Source organism: Schistocerca piceifrons, chromosome 3, assembly GCF_021461385.2.
Source record: "Schistocerca piceifrons isolate TAMUIC-IGC-003096 chromosome 3, iqSchPice1.1, whole genome shotgun sequence".
Taxonomy (NCBI): domain Eukaryota; kingdom Metazoa; phylum Arthropoda; class Insecta; order Orthoptera; family Acrididae; genus Schistocerca; species Schistocerca piceifrons.
In genome coordinates this window covers 905040995-905062290 of record NC_060140.1, presented here as the reverse complement: position 1 = coordinate 905062290, position 21296 = coordinate 905040995, and the positions used below count along the sequence as shown (strand labels likewise).

Here is a 21296-nt window from a genome sequence, read left to right as displayed (position 1 = left end):
AAAAATTATTTACAGAAGAATAGAAAGACTAGCAGAAGCCAATCTAAGGAAAGTTAAGTATGGTTTCAGGGGAAATGTAGGGACACAGTAGTCAAATATTATCCTACTACTTATCTTACAAGATAGACTAAAGGAAGGCAAACCTAGATTATATCATTTGTAGATTTAGAAAAATTGTTCGACAGTGTGACTGGAACACATTCTTTGGAATTATAAAGTGACCAGAGATAAGATACATAGAACAAGAAGTTATCTATACAGGGTGTACATTAATAAAACCGACAAACTGCAGGACAGATTCGACTGGAAACAAAGGAAAAAATGTCCTATACACATGTGTCAAAAATGGAAGGTGTGCATGCAATGACAAGAAATCATCTTGGAACACAGTACAGAGCTGCAATGCATCCATGTCACAATAGATGTTCAAAGTGTCTCCGTGGGATTACAGGTGATAGGGATAGTAGTGGTTGTCATGTAGGATACACATAATTGTACTTTGGATTACACCATACTGGCAGGCACTTACCTGGAACTTTTATTAGGATTTGTTTCAATATCTGTAGAATCCAGTCCTCCAAATCTGGTGTACACACAGTCTGCCACCTCCCTGCACTATCAACTGAAAGGATCCATGATCACACAAACACCCAAAAGGGCTTGAAATGTTGTGTGATGTGGGTGTTGTCTGTGATTATACTTGTTATGGTATAGCTGTGCTGGCTCTCAACTGTTTCCATTTGCTTGGTCATAAACATACACCATCTAAGTTTGTTCCTGACATGAATACCAGACTATTCTGCTACTTACAGTATGCTGAGTCAATCACACAGTCTGCAACAAACAAGGAAGGCACAGCACTTGGTCAGAGGAATTGTCATTCATCGCCGCCATCTACCGTGGCAATGAAGTATTTTCAGACACACGTTCATGGGATCTTTTTTTCTTCCATTTTCAGTCAGGAGTCCGTTCCTGCAGTTTGTCAGTTTTATATGTTCACCCCTGTAGAAACCATATTGCAGCAATAAGAGGTGAAGGACATGAAAGAGAGGCAGTAATTGAGAAGGGAGTGAGACAGAGTATTAGCGTATCCCCCACATACAAGAGCAGGCAGTAAAGGAAATTAAGAAGAATTCTGGAAATAAAAACTTTAAGGTTTGCCAATGATGAATTAATTTTGGCACACAGGCCAACAAAATCATAAAATATGTTTAATGTAATTGACACTGACTTGTAAGGAAGTTTAAAGACATACACAAACAATAGTAAATAAAATTATAATGAAGCATCATCAAATTAAGTCAGGTGATACTGGTGGACTTCAATTAGAAAATGAGATACTGAACATAGCAGATGACCTTTGCTATTTGGGCAGGAAAAGAACTGATGATAGCAGAAATAAAGAGGATATAAAATGCAGACTGGCACTAGCAAGGAAAGCTTTTCCAAAAATAAGGAAACTCTTAGCAGTGAATGTAAACTTAAGTGTTAAGCTATTTACCTGGAGTGTAGCCTTATAATGAAATGAAACACTGATGACAAACAGTTCAAATAAGAAGTGTACAGAAACTTTTGAAATTTGGTGTTAAAGAAGAATGCTAAAGATTACAACAGAAGGAGCTTGGTTCCTAAAGTCCGAGTTACTGTCTATTTCACCAAACTTTGTGTAGCAAGTTGCATGTGCATAGCCTTAAGTCATTACCTCAGTTTCTTCCATCCACTACCCCAAATATTCTTTCATCTCCATATGCAGCAGAGCTTCATGGTGTGCTAGCCTACTAGAGCCTTGAGATGTTTTGTGAGGCACATGTGTAGTGTTAAAACTTGCCAGAACTATTCTTACAGCAGTCTCAGCCCAAGTATAAGCACTTCTAAATCTCCAGAGCTAGGGGCCAACACAATCAATTTGTGTGCTATCACATGTCAGCAACAACCTCAAGTCTCCAGTCAATACTGTCATTGAAGTCAGAACATCATGCGCTACAGAGAGTAAGAGACTTTGGAGTGGGGGATTATGAGCAGCCCATCTATATTCTGTCCCCTCAAAGTGACTCATAAAGATGGTTACAGATATACAGATTCACTGTATGATTGGGTTGGGCTGTTTTGGGGAGGGGACCAGACAGCAACGTCATCAGTCTCATCGGATTAGGGAAGGACGGGGAAGGAAGTCGGCCGTGCCCTTTCAAAGGAACCATCCCAGCATTTGCCTGGAGCAATTTAGGGAAATCACGGAAAACCTAAACCAGGATGGCCGGACGCAGGTTTGAACTGTCGTCCTCCCGAATGCGAGTCCAGTGTGCTAGCCACAACGCCACCTCGCTCGGTCACACTATAATACACAAGAATATGTGAAGTATTATAAATTTAGAAAACCATATCTTTTACAGTTAATAACTGAGTAGGAGCAGTTTCTGTCTAGGATCTTTGTTTGATAGCTGTGTGATATACAAGATTGTGAATGGTATCACAGATGTAACAAATCCCAGAAGTCTTTCAGCTGAAAGAGTCAGGGAGGTATCAAGAAACCTCATCTCACCTCATCCTCTCACTCCAACTTCAACCAGCAACATAACAGAACACAGTGCTTTTTTTGTACAACATAACTGAAACTACAGTAAGAAGACTGAGAATGGCATTTATTACCAAGTGTATGCATGGGCAAAACAATATGCCCATTGGATATTAAGAAGTAAAACCACCTTAAGCAAATCTTACTTTTCATTTGAGAATATATTTTATAAAATTCAAATGTGTATTGATTATAATGAAAATTCACATACTTGTGTTTGCAATTAATCATACAGTCCACTACCATAATATTAGAAGCAATACAGGAAGTTAGTGTTATGAAATTAAGAAAATATTTCTGCAGTTCTGGCCATTAAAATTGCAACATCAGGAAGGATTAAAAAATCTAACAGTTTACTTATTGTGCACACACAGAACAGAAGGAATAATACATTATTAAATCTGTACGTGATTGTGGGGGTACACAATGTTTGAAATACTGTATCCAGAGCTGCCAACATTGGCACCCACAATGGCTATAGCTCAGCTGGGAATCAAATCAAACTGACAGATATGGGTACTTCATTTTATGCTGCTTCAGTTCTAAGCCATCAATTATAGTTGTTGGTGAGTGCTGGCATGCCAGTTTCTCAGCTGCCCATGACCAGATCTTTTCAGTGAGTGAGAGATCCGGAGAACATAGTGGCACCAGCAACAGTAGAGCACCCTTAGCAACTGAGATAGGTCAAGACAGTGCAGAAAACATGCAGCCTTTGTGTGATCTTGTTGGAAGATATAAACACAGGAATCTTGACTATAGTCCACAGACACTGGCCTATCAGATCAGAAATGTAAATGCTACTTTCCAAATTATTGGTTATGTGAACGAGAGTTGATCATGTTGTGTTCCCATTGGCACCCTATAGCCTCACACCACGCTGAGCCCATTTGATGATGATGAATGCAATCTGGCAACATTCATTATCCTTGAAACCTCCATATACGTTCATCATGATGCTGTCTGCCGAACTAAGACTTATATGAAAAACCATTGCGGTGTCACTCCTGTGTCCAGTGTTGGTCACACCATTGTTGACACATTTCTGTCTGCTGCTGCATCAAAGTAAGCCACAACAAGACTGTTTGTTTCTTTATCAATATGAAATAATACGCCTGTCCTCTTGGACGCTAGTCTGATGGGGTCGCTGAGATCCTGCGCAGCATCAGGTATGGCTTCCTAAAACTACTGATTCCATATTCACCCGACAATCATGAGATTCCCACCAATGCACGCACTAACATTGCAGAACTATTAATCGTAGCTGCTGTTGACAAAATATGACATATGTCAGCAGATGTATCTTATTATTAAATGAGGCATAACACAATTATTTCACAAACAAATAATATTCAAATGTGATTTCTGAATGAGGAACCCACTGAATAATTTTTCATTATGCACAGAATGTAGAGAACATTAGTCCTACATACTGTGTGAGGTTATGCTGAAATGCTGATCATTTGCATATCCAAGCACGCAGCACACTTCATGTGCCTCTGAGATCGGTTGCCTTCCTGGTGCTGCAAATTCAAAACCCACAGTGCATAAAAATCCATAAGTATTAAGGAGATAATTTGAATTATGAATCAAAGAATTCTGTATGCATTAGATAGGTCTCAAGTGAGAGATTCATAGTACACTTTAAGAGATTATTGTGTAAGATGCAACTTCATAGGTAGCTGCTTAGCTGATCCAGTCCTGAAACAATGTTGTGCAATGTATTGTCAACGTATGTCATAATAGGGCCACATATTGTAAGGAAAGTGATTAATAAGGCAAATGACAAAAGTTATTTGTATTTATTAGCCACAAAAGCAGGAGAAGTCCAATTATAAATAATTTGAAGTGATAATATTTGGAACAGCAGCATTATCAGACAAACACAAGGAAAACTGTGGTTGTTGCCTGTCCTTGTAGTAGACTATAGTTCTGCTTACTGTGGAAAGCAGATGCACTCAGCATAGCTTCCAATTTACCACCGTCATGTACACATGCCTGCTTGAATAATTTTATGCTTTGAGAGAGGCTGCAAGACTTAGAAATCAACAATACATGTGATAAAGATGAATTTCAGTCAAGGAATTTAATCTTCCCTTTTTGGTGAGGATGATTCAGAATTCTGTACCAAAAGTGCACACCAGCATGGCTCCTTTTGAGTTTATAAAAAGGCCCATTACCTTCTTCTGTAATGTGATCTTTCTTTGTGTTAGCGTGCTCAATACTGTTCTTAATTCGTTTACTCTGTAGGCTTGGGAATAAACACATCATCAAATTTCACTAGTGTGTGTGTGTGTGTGTGTGTGTGTGTGTGTGTGTGCACGCACGCGAACGCGCCTGCTCTTGCGACCACAAGAGGGGGGAGGGGGGAGGGGTGAGAACTGAGTTTAGGCTTTGCTGCCATAAAGTAGCAAAATTTCTGCTGCATCACTAAATAATGAAAACAAAACTGAAGAATTTCTAGGAAGGATAGTGTTAGTACAAAAAGAAATTGTCACAAGAAAGAGAACCAATAATAAATATCCTTTAAAGCCTCCAATTTTTAAATATAGATAAAAGCTGCATTCTCATCATTACAAAAATAAATAAATGAAACATAATAAAATAAAAAATAAAAGAACAATGGATGTTGAGCAAGAAGGGCAAGAGGCAGAAAAGAATAACACAACAAAAATGTTATTTCATTTTCAGTGCATTCCTTAAGTGAACATTTTGTAATGGAATATCTTTCATGATCAGTAAGCAAGTAAAAGCTTAAACAAGACATTAGTTTCTGTCAATATGAAATGTGGAACAACTAACATCCTGAAATATTCAACATTCCTAACACTTTCAATATGAGTAGTTCCAGGAAAGGAATAACAGAACAGAATAAGTAATAAATTCTGTATTGAGAACAATGTTATATATACATAACAAGGCAAGCAAGGAACATCTATAATAGTAACAATAAAGAGTTTTTGTCTCCTTGCACTGTGGTACAGAGAGATTACTACAAATTTCCGATGTAAGGAGATGAGTACAATAGTTTATCTTTATGCTTACACTGAATGTGTTTCAATAAATGACATTTATGAATAGAGCGATTAGGACAAAATGGACACTGAAATCTTCTTTCCTTTCCGCATTCAAAGGTAACATGTCTTTTGAGTGATGCCTTACGTTGATACTCTTTGCCACATAAACATTTATATATTTCAGTGGTTTGATACGTATTAATTGAATCATCAGTTCCAAGCAAATAATTTGATGTTGTTACACCCATTGCATTATATGGGTGAAACACAGATGTTACTTCAGATTTACCTGTAAAGGAAAAGTTCTGACATCAGTATGTGAATATATGACAGATAGTATACACACATTTAGGTATAAAATGCTAAAAATTAATGATGGATGCTAAAAATTAATGAGGAATACCATACAGTGGAAGAGCAGGCTATTAATCAAGTGGATTAGAGGCTTAATTTCTTTTTAGTCATATTTATTTTTAAGTGAAATCTCTGTCTTTTCTACTTCCACAACCTAATTACATGTTCTGTTTCCTTAACATTTTTCAATTCCAGAACAAATGATGCTATATCTGCTCAGTTTAGTTTTATGAAAGCAGATCCTTTTAAGTGCTAAAATAATGATGATCATAAAACTGAGAAATATTCTGTACGACTTTCAAGAGAAGTGTTTACAATCTGCCTCACAATATATTTTTATAAAAAGGACAGGCTGCTACTCATGATACGGATGAAAGGCCTTCTTCCAAAATAGGAAAAACACACACACCTTCAAGTGAGTACAAAACACACATACACACACGCTCACATGCTTTCACGTGCACACACACACACACACACACACACACACACACACACACACACACACACACGCGCGCGCACACACACACGATCACTGTCTCTGGACGCTGTGACAGGACCGCTGCAGGCCAGTGACATTGGCCAGGTCACGTGCGTGTGAGTTGTGCTTTCGTGAAAATGCGTGTGTTTTCTGTTTCAGAAGAAGGTCTTTTGGCCGAAAGCTTAAGTATACAGCAGGTTTTTCATTGTATCTGTCTGCAACTCAATTGATCAGTAGTAATCTATACTTTTCAAAATGTTGTTGTTATTCCATTATCATATATTTTCAAACATCATGTACAGTAAGCATGCAATACCAAGTTTAAATCACTGTTCTTTTTGTTTCGATTATTTAAATGTCTTTATGTTTCCAATCTTGGCTATGAAACATTTCACATAAAAATAGAACTCTTAAGGTTAACAAAAACTGAGAAAAATGATTGTGATATTCATTAAATAAAGGCTATTTAGGTGCAAAGTGCTTGCATACAGTTTTAACACACGTTAACATACTTTTAAATGCAGAATCACCAAAAAGGGAGACTTTTTACACATAACAAAAGCAATCCTAAAATAAACAAATTTCCTTTTATGTCATGAATAACAGGGGATGACATCTTATCTGTTATTGAGAAATCAACTTTTCCATGTTATTACTTACTGACTAATGTGTAGCTGCACTATATTCAGTAGGTCTCTATGCTATGTAACAGATTAATTACTCACATGAATTGTCTCACACAATATTGGAGCTCCCTACAAACGATGTATCATCTGGTGATGTTCAAAACACATCTCTTCTACTTACCAACTGACTTGCTCGATTCCCTGAGGAGAAACTTATTTATTGTGACTTCCTCACTATTAATTATTTCAGAGAATATTATTTATTTTACCAAGCCAATGTTTCTGCTCCAAACATCTAGTTTCATCTTTAAAGACTTGTTACAGCTCCTTTATGCACAAAACAAGAATACTACAAAACTTTGAGAGAAAATAAAAGGTGTCATGGCACCTAACAAATGTCAAAGCTATACAATAAGAAAGCTATACAAAAACATATCTACAAGCATTCATTCACTGCCTTCATCCACTCTGTGGATTATGTTGCTTTATTAAGTCTTTTTTTTCCTTCCTCCTATTCTCATAACACACGTTAACATACTGTTGACACCTGAACCACCATTCAATAGCATCAGTACACATCAACAAGAGCTTTAGGAAGTATAAAGACTGACACTGTTCAGCACTGCTGAGGATATACGAACAATATATATGCATTTGCGTGTGCTGAAAAATGTACTACAGAGAGTGTAATAGATCTCTATGACTGTGTTTTGTATACTCTGTGATGTTATCTTAACAATGTACTGTTATCTATGCAATCATGAATGTTAAAATATAGCCTGCAAACAATGGAAAGTCAAGGCTGGAATATAAACAATATTTTGAAATGAATAGATTGCTACTCACCATAAAGATGACACCCGAGTTGCAGACAAGCACAATAAAAAAAGACATTTACAAATTGACCTTTTGACCAAAGGCATCTACATCTACAGCTACATCTACATCTATATTCTGCAGAGCACAGTGAAGTGCACGACAGAAGGTACATTCCCTTGTAACAGTTATTAGGGTTTCTTCCTGTTCCAGTTATGTATGGGGCGTGGGATGAATGATTGTTTGAATGTCTCTGTGTGTACAGTAATTATTCTAATCTTATCTTCTTATCCTCATAGCAATATGTAGGGGGTTGTAGTATATTCCTAGGGTCATCATTTATAGTCAGTTCTTGAAACTTTGTTAACAGACTTTCTCGGGATAGTTTACATCTATCTTCAGGAATCATCCAGTTCAGTTCAGTATCTCTTTGACGCTCTCCCACATATCAAATAAATCTGTAACCATTTGTGCTGCCCTTCTCTGTACTGTATATGTTCAATATGTCCTATTTGGTAAGGATCCCCACACTTGAGCAACATTCTAGAATCAGTAGCACAAGTAATTTTTAAGCAATCTCCTTTCTAGACTGATTGTGATTCCCAAGTATTCTACCAATAAACCAAAGTCTACCACCTGCTTTACCCACAACTGAGCTTACATGGTCATTCCATTTCACATTCCTACAAGGTGTTAAATGCAGGTATTTGTATGAGTTGGTCAATTCCAACAGTGACTCATTAATATTATAGTCATAGGATAACAGTTTTGCATTTTTTGAAGTGCACAGTTTTTCATTTTTGAATATTTAAAGTGAGTTGCCAATCTTTCCACCACTTTAAAATCTTATGATGATCTGACTGAATATCTGGGCAGTTTCTTTCAGACAGTACTTCATTACAGATAACTGTACAATCTGCAAAATGTCTGAGATTACTATTACTATTATCTGCTAGATCATTAACATACAACATGAACAGTAAGGGTCCTAAAACAATTCCCTGGAGCACAACTGAAGTTACTTCTACACCTGGCAATGACTCTCCAGCCAAGATAACATCCTGCTTTCTCCCTACCAAAAAGTCCTCAATCGAGCCACAAATTTCACTTGATAGCCCCATATGATTGCACTTTTGACAATACATGTAGTTGCACTACCGAGTCAAATGCTTTTTGGAAATCAAGAAATACTGCATCTACCTGCCTGCCTTGATCCAAAGCTTTCAGTATGTCATGTAAGAAAAGTGCAAGATCAGTTTCACATGATCAATGATTTACAACAAATAGATGTCAAGGAAATTCTTGTAGAATGGTGTGACCTGTGCTTTTTTCCAAGAACTGGGCACAGAAAATTCAGTATAGAATCTAACAGTGATAGGGCCCTGGAGCTTTGTTCAGTTTCTCAACACTACTGACACTATACTTATTTCATTCACCTTTTCAGTGGTACATGCATTAAAGTGCGGCAATTCTCCTGGATTTTGCTTTCTAAAGGAACATTTGAAAACAGAGTTAAGCATTTCAGCTTCTGCTTTGCTACCCTCAGTTTCAGTTCTTGTCTCATTCGCTAGGGATTGGACACTAACTTTAGTGCCATAACAGCCTTTAGATACAACCAGAATTTCTTTGGGTTTTATAAAATATAACTTTACAATATTTTGCTATGGCAGTCACTGAAGGCATCACACAGTACTTTCTTGACAGACAAATGTGTCTATTCAGCATCTCTCTATCTATAGCCCTACAGTATGCTTTACATCTATTATGCAGTAAGCTCTGTTTCTTAGAAGTTTCTTTACAGCAGTTTTATACCATGGAAGTTCCCTCCCATTGTGAACTGTTCTACTGGGTACAAATCTAGCTAGTGCATCATCAACTATTTTTTAAACTTGAGCTATAGTTCCTCTACATGTCCCTGTCATGAGCTGAAAGTTTCACGTTCCTCACTGAGATATGACACTACTGATTTTTTTATATCATTTACTGAACATATATAACTTTCTATTTGTTTTAGTTGTCCTTTGTACTTTGGTAATCATTGTCGCCAAACCCGCACTATGGTCACTGAACCAGTTTTGCTGTGGTCATTCTTAAAGAGGTCAGGTCTGTTTCTTGCCATTGTATCTAATATATTTCCATCACGAGTGGTGTTTTTATCTGTTCTACGTAGTTATCAGTGAAGGCATTTAGTAATGTTTCACAGGATATCTTATCATGCCCACCACTAACAAAACAGTAATTTTTCAAATTAATGATTAAACTCTCCACCAATGATTACAGTTTCATTAAGTATAGTTGGACTGAGGTTTTCTCTAAAGCTTTTGGTTATGTCAATACTCCCACTTGTGGGAGGCATTTGTTTTGATCTTACATTGGTACTTCTGGGTTCCCTACAGCTATTGTTATCTGGACTAGATGGAGAGTCACCTAATCTAAAAAACCTTTATGTGCACCCCACATACAGTCAGCTACCTGAGTAGCAGCCTCTGATGTGTAGTGCACATATGACCCACTTAGGGGAACCCTATAGCTCTCAGCCATGTGACCCAAGTCCTGGAAGTAACAGCATAGCTTATCACAGAACCTTTGAAATACCTGAATCAGTCTTCCACTCGATTCCACGTGGGAAAAATAGATGATGTAACTTACCAAACGAAAGCGTTGGTATGTTGATAGAGACACTAACAAACACAAACACACACACAAACTTCAAGCTTTCGCAACCCACGGTTGCTTCATCAGGAAAAGGGAAGGAGAGGGAAAGACAAAAGGATGTGGGTTTTAAGGGAGAGGGTAAGGAGTCATTCCAATCCCGGGAGCAGAAAGACTTACCTTAGGGGGAAAAAGGGACAGGTATACACTCGCGCACACACACACATATATCCATCCGCACATATACAGACACAAGCTGACATATATCTCTGCTTGTGTCTGTATATGTGCGGATGGATATGTGTGTGTGTGTGTGTGTGTGTGTGTGTGTGTACACACGCACGCGAAGAAGGCTTTGACCGAAAACTCAATGTGTAACAGTTATTTTGTCGTGCCTGTCTGCAACTCGTTTCATCATTAAGGTGTGCAGCGAAATATAATTTGCCTTATTCTAGCAATTTAATGTTCAGAATTGCTTGTTTCCCTACACTAATTCTAACAGTTTATGGGTCGAGATATCAATGAATGAATTCAGAGAAAGTATTCCATGGTAAAGAAGGAAAAACTGTTGGAATAGTACTGAATAAGAAAGTGTGTTGTGAAAGCTATCAGGATGAGCCAATCGTACAGAAGTTTGCATAATTTATTACAGTGGTGGAAATATTTATTGCATCACCTCTTACAATTAACAATTTTTGTTACAATCATTGAATCACTGATCGAAATTTGCATGATTTCTTTTGATTTCTATCAGAAATTAATATACACAATATTTTTTGTCAATTTGTTTTTATTCTTAATTTTTGTTTCTATAAAAAATGTTTGTTTTTTTATAAGTTAAAAATTTCTTGAAAAATGAATGTAAGTGGATTGTCGGCTATTCTGTTTTCTATTCTGAAATACTAATGTTGAAAGAAACTCTGCATATTAATGTTGTAACATAACACTGATGGATTTTAGTGTTTGTATTGCCTCATATGAACACATTGTTGCATTTACTTTGTTGCTTCACCATGCACTTTAATCACCACTTTGCATCATGAAGGCATTGAAAGAATTAACTTTTTAATGTACTCCTCACTCAGTTCATGAAACCACACACACACACACACACACACACACACACACACACACACACACACACACAAGGGTCTCCAACAGCTCCCATTTATTCCATGGCTTCTTTTTGGTGATAGCATTTCCCATAACCTTCCAACAGTTCTCAATAGGATTGAGAACATTGCTGTTTCCAGGCCACTCTAATACTCAAACCCCATTTTGTCGAAGGAAAGATTTTGCCTGAAATGTAGACGTATGTGATAATTAACCAAGAAAGTAATCTACTTTGTGTTTGGTACAAATATTAGTCACAGGACTCACCTTCGAAGCTCTATGGCAAGGAGCGGAGTCACCCTGAAAAATGCAATTGGAAATATCTCCAAACTTGTCTCTAATTGTTGGCATAAGCTTCCTCTCAAGGATGCTTATGTACACATCTGTGTTGACAGTGCCATTGGTGAAGTCCAGATGACCTACTCCGTGACTGGAAATGCACCCCCAGACCATCTCTTCTTGTGGGTGTTTGAATGTATGTGTTATGCATGATGGCAATTATTCTTCACCTTTTCTTGACTGCACAAACACTTTTCCATCTGAGCCATGCAGATTAAATTTGGACTCGTCTGAAAAGGTTACTTTGTTCCACATCTCTGGTGTCCACGTCGCCTTTGCCCATTGTAGTCGCTGCTGTCACATTATCTTGGTCAATAAAGGCTTCCTTCTAGGATGACGGGCTGAGAATCCAGCCTCCAGTAGTCTATTTCTTACATTTCTACTGGTTACTGAGATGTTGCACATTTCTTCCCAGTCTCGCTTTAGTTCAGTTGATGACAGGCGACGATCACTGAGTGAAAGCATTTTCAATATCCTGTCCTGTTTGGCAGTAGACGCCCTTTTCCAACCTCTTCCTTTCTCATGATCAACATTTCCTTTTTCCCTGTATTTTTTCAGTAACCTCGAAACTGTAGACTGATTAAATCCTGTCTTAAAGGCTATCTCTCTGGTGCTGAGACCAACAGATGAATAAGCAAGTATAGCAGCTTTCTTTTCTGGCGTTAATTCAACTGACCTGCCCATTTTCTCACTGCAAAGTCTCAACTCAAAATGTCGGTAAAAACACTGGTTTCATTGTAAAACCAAACGACCACAACAAAGAGTTGTGTATTGTTGGAAAACATGCATGAAGAAGTCAAATTATTAAGGTACGAATACAACAAAGTTTAGCAACAATGGGACTGGTCTAACATGAAGCAAACTGCTGCAAAAGACAAAAAGATGAAGTAATTCATGGTGATGCCATAAATATTTCCACCGCTGTAATTTTCTTGTTACCAATAAAGGTAATTGTGAAAATGGAGAGCGGCACAAATAGAGTGACATGAATGTCATGAAAACTACACTACATGGAAATTTGTTTTGTGATGTCCACTGAGCAAAATTATGCACATAAAGAATAGAAGGTAATATCACGTATGATATTACTGATTGACCCAGTGAACTATGCACACATAGAGATAATTGCTATGGCAAAATAAGTTTGGGACAAAGTTACAGAGCATACCTGAAGATGGATTTCTTGCAAGAAAAGATGGATCACTCCACGAACTTGCAATCAACTGGATCAGCCCAAGAAATCCACAAGATAATATCTTTATCAAATCAACTAAGGAACACTGGATTCGAAGCTGCCGATAAATGGATATGCACATTATTGGAAGCAGGACTGCACGAAAACTATACACCTGTTATTATGGGGTTAGAAAGCTTAGGTATAATGAGTAAAACTAAAGATTCTGCAGGACATGAATAGGAAATCAGTCAAGTGCTACAACAGTTAAAAGGTGGGTCACATTGCACCCCAACGCCATGAAGGGCAAGTACAAAGAAAAAAAGTACAATGCAAATACCCCAGAGAGGAGAACTACTAATCAAAGTAAGGCACCCTCCATTTGTTATGTTTTTGCAAAAAATGGGTAACAGAGAATCGGAATGGATATTAGATACAGGTGCTTTAGTGTATATTATCAGAACCTCTGATATAAAAGGAGCAAAAATAGTTAATGAAAATGGAGAAATTACAGCAAAAGCAACAAATGCTATGGTACAGAATGACTACAGTCATAAGTCACAACTATGGATTCATCTGATGTGTTTAGTAATGGCTGTGGTTGCCACAGTGCATCATTATCAGTATAACACCAGCACTACAATATCGTATTCACCTGCTGATACCGAGCATGCGACTTTGATGCATAACATCTGATATGTACAGGAATACACATAGTGGATGTGTGAGTACAAATCGCGGACATATGGCCTACGACATATGGAAGTTTACGTCTGGCCGTGACTCGTGCACAGATAGCCAAATGGTAACACGGCCACTCGCGATAAGTGGGAAATCCTGGTTTGTGTCCCAGTCCAGCACAAATTTTCATTGTCATCATTCCATTCTACAGCTGACGGTACCCATTATTTGCAATTGCGAAATCACCTGATGTGTTTAGTAACGCCTATGGTCGCCGCAGTGCATCGTTATCGATATAACACCGGCACTACAATATCGTTTAGCTCACAATCGGTTCACCTCTTACTTTAACAACAGACAGCAAAAGGTCATTATCCACAGTGTTGAGAATGGCTGTGATGTGGGCTCTGAGTGGGGTATGGTCAAATGGGTGGTGCCCCAGGGATCAGTGTTGGGGCCTCTCCTGTTCCTTATTTATATAAATGATACGCATTCTCATATTACAGGTAAGCTTAAAATATTTCTGTTTGCTGATGACACTAGCTTGGTAGTAAAGGATGTTGTGTGCAACACTGGATCGGTTTCAAATAGTGCAGTTCATGACATAAGTTTATTGCTTGTACACAATAAACTAAAAGTTTGTGACATAAGTTTATGGCTTGTAGACAATAACTCATAGTAAGACTCAGTTTTTACAGTTTCTAGCACATAATTCAACAAAACCCAACATTTTAATTTCACAGAATGGGCATATGATTAGTGAAACTGAACAGTTCAAATTTCTACATGTTCAGATAGATAGTAAACTTCATGCTGCCATTTTTACTATTCAAAAGGTATCTGAAGTGAGTGATCGTTTGACACAAAAGTTAGTCTACTTTGCTTATTTTCATTCACTTATGTCATATGGTATTATATTTTGGGGTAACTCTTCCCATTCTAAAAGGATAGTTTTGGCTCAGAAACGGGTGGTTCAGGCAATAAGTAGTGCAAGTTCGCGATCTTCTTGTTGACCTCTGTCCACTAGCTGTGTATTTTGACATTGGCCTTTAAATACATAGATTCTTTACTGCCGTTTCTTGTTAACAATATCAGCTTATTCCCAAGAATAAGCAGCTTTCACTCACTTAATCCTCGGCAGAAATCCAACCTGCATTTGGATCGGACTTCCTTAACTCTTTTGCACAAAGGTGTGCAGTACACTGTTGCATCCATTTTCAATAGGCTACCACAAGAATTCAAAAATCTTAGCAGTAATCCATGTGCTTTCAAATCAAAACTACAGATTTCCCTCATGGGTTACTCCTACTCTGTTAAAGAGTTCCTTGAAAAATTGAGCTGATTATTATGTTATATTGTTGACTGCATTTACTGAAACTCATGGGTTGACTATTTTTGGGTTCATAAACATTTTATTTTTCTCTGTTATTGCTTTTATGTTGTAATTTCATGTGCTAACACATTCCATGACCTTGGAGATCTGCTCCTCAATTTGGTCCGATGGAACTTGACATGTAAATAAATAAATAAGTAAATAATAAGATATCATGTAGAGCAAAGCAAAACTGAGGTAAATTATTTATGCACAGAAAAAAGAAAACATTTGAACAAGGACAAATTTCAGGAGATAATAAAGCAATATGGTTTTACTCGTGAAAGTGAGATTCGCAATATATATTCAAAGAGAAGTGTCAGAAATATATGAACAATGTATTTCATAAATGTCTGTTTGTGCAGAAAAGTGTACTACATCAAGGGTAATAGACCTCTCTGACATTTTGTATACTCTGCGGTGTTACCTTAACAATGTACTGTTATGTGCTATTCTAACTAATCATGAATATTAAAATACAGCTTGTGCTATTCCTGAAATTTAGTGTTCAAAATGACTTGTTTCATTATGCTAGTCATTCAGTCATAGTGGCCAGAAGAAACTAAGGAGTTTTTGAACTACATAGCCAAATTAGGGTACATACCAATGACCTCTCAGGCACGATACTGCATTTAATGTGTGTAGGATGGTCCATAAGTAGTAGGTCTTACTTTGAATAAATGTAATGTCTAGCAGAAGTGCATGTTCTGAGAGAGTTACTTGTAACGTGTTGTAGAAGTACCATACTGCACTGTCGTTAAGAACTATTTCATTAAAAGTTACAGGATGAACTTCTGAAATGGCAATTAGTGGGATTCCTCTGGAGTTAGAAATTCAGTGTGTATGACTATATTCAGCAGTTGCTAGCATCCAATATGTCCATCACCATATGCATGCTCAAGTATGAGTTGGATGTACCAAAGCCTGAGACCAACGCACTTTTAAACAAACACTGTACTGTGTTGAATATGCTGCATTCACAAAGACCAAAACTGTCACCATAAACTACCTATACTCAAGATGTACCACTTTAAGATACTGCAATGTAACACTTCTGCTAGATGTGACATATAAAACCTGTCAGGAGGTGCATTTCCTCTAGATGTTATGTTATTCAGTTCGTAGGTCACTCTGAATAATAGCAATTTGTAAGCTGTACCCCTTTCCCCTTGCAGGTTAGTTTTCTCTGTAATATCATTACAGCACAGCTGCACTGTAACAAATATGTCTGAGAAGGCTGCATGCAGAATCACAGTTTGGTTGGGTCTGGGTGCTTGGTTCCTATTTGAGCTAGGAACATGAGGTAAAAAGCTTTTGGTTTAGCCCAGACCAGCGACCACTTGTATAGCCATTCAAACATCTGTATTACTGTAGCTACATTATCGTATGTTAAGCAAAGTTTGAACAATGAACCGGAGCTGGTACCCTGCCAGACTGTGTGAATCAATTAAGTCATTTTGCAAAAGATTTTAAATAGGTGAAAATTAATGGTCAGCTATGGCACCATTTGTATGAGCACCAAAAATAGCCACCCTCATTTGTATTTTACATCCAAAAACAGTCACCCCTAAATAACTTCAGACTGGAGCAACACACAATTCAAATTTGGTCCGATGAGGTATTGGACCTTCATCTACAATAAGTTTTAACACTTTGAAAAAGTTTTGCTTTGTTTGTATTTCACATATACATTTTTCTGGGCGGTTTCTGAAATGTGGCACTATTACATGTACAAATTGGTTCAAATTTAGCATGAAGGTAGATAAATGGATAAAATCACAATGAAATTTTTTTATATAATAATCTTTATCTGTTGTTGAGATATGATGGTTTAAAGTCGAACTACATGTAGTGTGTAAAATTCATCTTAGTAAAATTCATCTTATGTTAACGGAATGTGCGGAAATGGTTTGAAGTGAATCAGATAAATAAAAAACGCATTCTTGGAACAAACTGAAAACTGGACTTTCCAAATTTTTTTTTTTTTTTTACACAAGCCACTTCAATGTTTCAACATTGTGTGAACTGGTTAAAATTTTGTAGAAAGGTAGGCAAGTACAGGTAATTAATAGTCATCCCATTGTGTTGTGAAAGCACAATATAAGCAACATGGTTCGAAAGACAATAATTTAAAAATATAAAATAAAATAAAATAAAAAATAAAATAAAAAAAAAGAAACAACCAAGTCAACAAAAACCTACATCAGTCACCAACCTATGGCAGTCTAATGTCAAAATTATGCCAGAGTAAAAGTAGGGAACCAGAATCAAAAATGCTCCTATCATAGCACTCGAATGGTAAATATGTCCTGGGCAGAGTTCGGGATATAGAAGAAGGTAATTAGCTTTTCGACTTATCTGGCAGCTTCTAGGCCATTTAAATCAAAACATCTTTACATATTCCTGCTTCTTTTTTCGAGCTTACCTTAACCTCCCCAGCACAGTGTGCTCTACCAGGCGCACCCCATTACATGTCTGGTGAGAGTTGTAAGAACAAATAAACAAAGATGTCTGTGTTTCTAGAGGGTGGGATGCATCTCCAATAGGAAGTATCTGAGAGTGGGGTGTATGCATCCTAAATTTTAATGACACATTGTGTACAACATGGCAAATGCCATGTTGGATGACATGTGTCATGTTGTACGACATATCACTTATCACGTTACTTCACTTGACACATATTACCTGATATGAGTACCAGTAAATATGTACAAGTACGAGTAAAACTGCATCAGTATGTCAATATGTTGTGATTTTAATGTCGTTGAAGCTGCCAGATCAGTCAAAACCCTAGTAGCCTCTTTTACATCCCTAATTCTGCCCTGGACATATTTGCCTTTTTTGGATATGAACATTATTCATTCTGGTTCCCAAATTTTACTCTGCCATTATTTTGACATTAGGCAGCCACAGCTTGGGAAGTGATGTAGATTTTTGTTGACCAGAGGGACGGCTGATCAGGAGTGTTCATTGTTTTTCAGACAACACTGCTTGTGTTGGGCATTGTTATAGTTGGAGCCACAAATGGCGGCAGTCGAGTTTAGGCTCATTCTGTGCTCCAACGACACACATTCTGCGACAGCCAATGAGCGTTCAGTAGTATTCTTGATGCTCTGCTGTGAATATAGTAGCCACTCCCAGCATTAGCCCTTTGGCTGCTGCAGCTGAGCATCTGGCTGGCTGCGTCAAGCACATCCTTGAGGTTGCCTAATCCGTTTACCTACACTAATACCTATCTCCATTGACTGCAACTGTGCCTGAGCTCTTCTCTTGGCCAACCTCACACAGTGCTGAGTATTTATGGAGCCAGTGTGGTTGCAATTGTCTGACAGTCAGTGTTTGATCACCAATGTTCCAAATAAACACATTGTATCTGGATACTTATTCCATAGCTTTGAATCTGGAGATGAATTGCTTGACAGACATAACGTACACGTAAAAGGATTATGCTGCTAACATGTAACTCCTCATCATAGGCTTTCTTTCATTTCCAATTAGTTCTTCCCAATCATAATAAGGTCTCTGTACACATCTGAATTTTACTTAGCATGCTGATAACTTAAATTTTCAGCTTTTTGTACATAACTGACAATGTAAATGCAGGAGATTACATAATGATAAAATATTGATGTTTGTCTGTACTAGTGCAGTAATTCGCCTGCAAACAACTTTCGAGAGATGCGTCTGGATGCCAAGACACACTCAATAAATTACCCCAGGGCTTATATTCAATGTTTCTGAATTCTTCAACTTTTGTAGTCCTGTCTTCCTCAGTTGCGTGTAATATTACAGTATATTGATAATTTTTACTTATGGACCGTCTGACAGCAACTGAATAAAACACAATTTTAGTGCCATACACGTTTCGCCTTTATTTTCTGCAAGGAATCATCAGTGGCAGGTTGCGTAGACAGTTTCTTACATATTACGCTCCTGTTGCATTTTTGGTGTTGTTCTTCTTCCTATGAGCGCCAATTTGCTGTTTTTTCCACATTCCATAGCACTATTGCATTAAAACAAGCGTTCAGTGCATAGTGCTGTGGAATGTGGAAAAAACAGCAAATTGGCGCTCATAGGAAGAAGAACAACACCAAAAATGAAACAGGAGCGTAATATGTAAGAAACTGTCTACGCAACCTACCACTGATGATGCCTTGCAGAAAATAAAGGCGAAACGTGTATGGCACTAAAATTGTGTTTTATTCAGTTGCTGTCAGACGGTCCATAAGTAAAAATTATCAATATACCGTAATATTTCTGAATTCTCTTTGCACAGGACGCAGTTGGTATTATACAGTAGAAATAAATGATGATGTATGATTTTTCTTTAATAATTCATAATAATTCAATAAGGAAATACTAAGGTTTCTATACTATTGCTATGCATTAGTCTCACTAAAACCAAAAAATGGCTTAACCAATTTGGATGCCCCCCCCCCCCTCCCCCCCGTGCATTCATAATTGTTAAGATGAGGTTTGTCTGAAAGAAAAGTTGCCTAGAAAATTGGAAAATTCTGGAAATACTGAAACACGATTTTTCCATGCGATTTTGACAATCTTCGTTGTTCACAACTGAAATAATCGATATGACGATATGAATAACTCTTCTTTTTTCCCACTATGCTCCTGGACTTTAAGCATCCAGTCTGTGTTTGTCAGCATAGACTGGATGTTTCACGTGTCCATACATAAGGTGTTTGGCAGCACAGTAATTCATCTGGAGAGGCTCTTCACACTCAGATAATTTTGTGTTTTTATTTATTTACTTTTAATTTTATCTATTCATTAATTTATTTATTTATTTATTTGCACTGTTATATTTCCCATCCTTCTTTCTCATCTGGGCTTTGGACCAGCAAAGACAAAGATAAAAATATTTCTTTTAATTTTTGTACTTATTTTTCATTTTGGTTCCCCCCCCCCCCTCCCTCCCCCACGTTTGGATCATCTAAGGACCATGCACCAATTTAAATGCTTCCTTCTTTATTGTTCTTTCTTTTTCCTCCAGTATTCTTTCATCTTTTCACTATGTACCCTTTTTCTCTCCTCGGACCATTCTGACCCTGTCTTCTTCTCCCTCTTGCACGGAATCCTTCCATTTTTAACACTTTCCTCTTGAAGCTCTCTCTTTCTGTTGCATCTTTTTCACTTATATTATTTCCTTCCAAATCTTTCCTAACTTCTTGTATCCAGGCTATTGTTGACTTCTTGTCCCAAAGATATTTAAAAATCTGTTTGGTTAACCTGTTGCTGTTCATTCTCTATCAGTATCCAAAAAATAGCAGTTGCCTCTTTCGTAGTGTTTCATTTATGTTTTCTACGTTGTGACAAACTTCTTCATTGCTGCTTAATTTCCATACCTCTGTATTTTTTGGTGGTCCAAGTATTTATTTAATGATTTTTCTTTCCAGGACTTCAAGTTTGTGTAATTTGTAGTTCAGTATTAAACATTCACTTGCATAAAGACATTTTGGTTTTACTACTGTGTTGTAGTGCTGTATCTTTAAATATTTAGACAGACACCTTTTCTTGTAGACATTCCTAGTTATTCCATAAGCTCTCTCCATTTTATGTACTCTTTCTTCTATAGCAAATATTTCTAAGCCATTTTCTTAGATAATTTCTCGCAAATATTTCAATTTATTTACCCTCTTTATCTGGCCAATATCTGTTGCTAGGGATTCCAGAGCATTTTTTATATTTGTCATAAATGTTGTTTTTTTCTACAGATATTCTTAAATCTGCTTTGTTGGCTATTTCTTCTAAGAGATTGATTTGTATTCCAGCATTTGTTAGGTTTTCAGTAAGAATGGCAAAACAATCCGCAAATGCTAAACAGTAAATTTCAATACCTTTGTTTTTAGTTCCTAGTCTGATTGGTGATAGTTTCTCTTCTTTTAGTTTTTGTTTCCATTCTCTTACTATTTTCTCTAGTACGCAGTTAAAGAAGAGTGGAGACAGGCCTGCACCTTGACTTACACCTGTTTTTATGTTGAATGCCTTCGATATTCCACCCTGAAACTCTACTTTTGATTTGGTGTCTGAGAGCGTTTCACAAATAAGGTTTGATAATTTAGATTTGATGCCAAATTCTCTGATCAT

General features: G+C 37.2%; 2 protein-coding genes across 2 annotated transcripts; both read right to left on the bottom strand.

The window, feature by feature from the left end:
* Positions 1-5497: 5497 nt before the first annotated feature.
* On the bottom strand, positions 5498-21296 carry LOC124790021 (longitudinals lacking protein, isoforms F/I/K/T-like). Its single transcript, XM_047257573.1, has 2 exons — positions 21047-21296; positions 5498-5875 (listed from the first exon to the last, which is right to left on the bottom strand). The coding sequence occupies exons 1-2, from the start codon at positions 21294-21296 to the stop codon at positions 5562-5564; spliced, it is 564 nt and encodes a 187-aa protein (XP_047113529.1). The 3' UTR covers positions 5498-5561.
* On the bottom strand, positions 11625-13315 carry LOC124790022. The gene is made up of 2 exons (XM_047257574.1): positions 11896-13315; positions 11625-11814 (listed from the first exon to the last, which is right to left on the bottom strand). The coding sequence occupies exon 1, from the start codon at positions 12649-12651 to the stop codon at positions 12265-12267; it is 387 nt and encodes a 128-aa protein (XP_047113530.1). The 5' UTR covers positions 12652-13315; the 3' UTR covers positions 11625-11814; positions 11896-12264.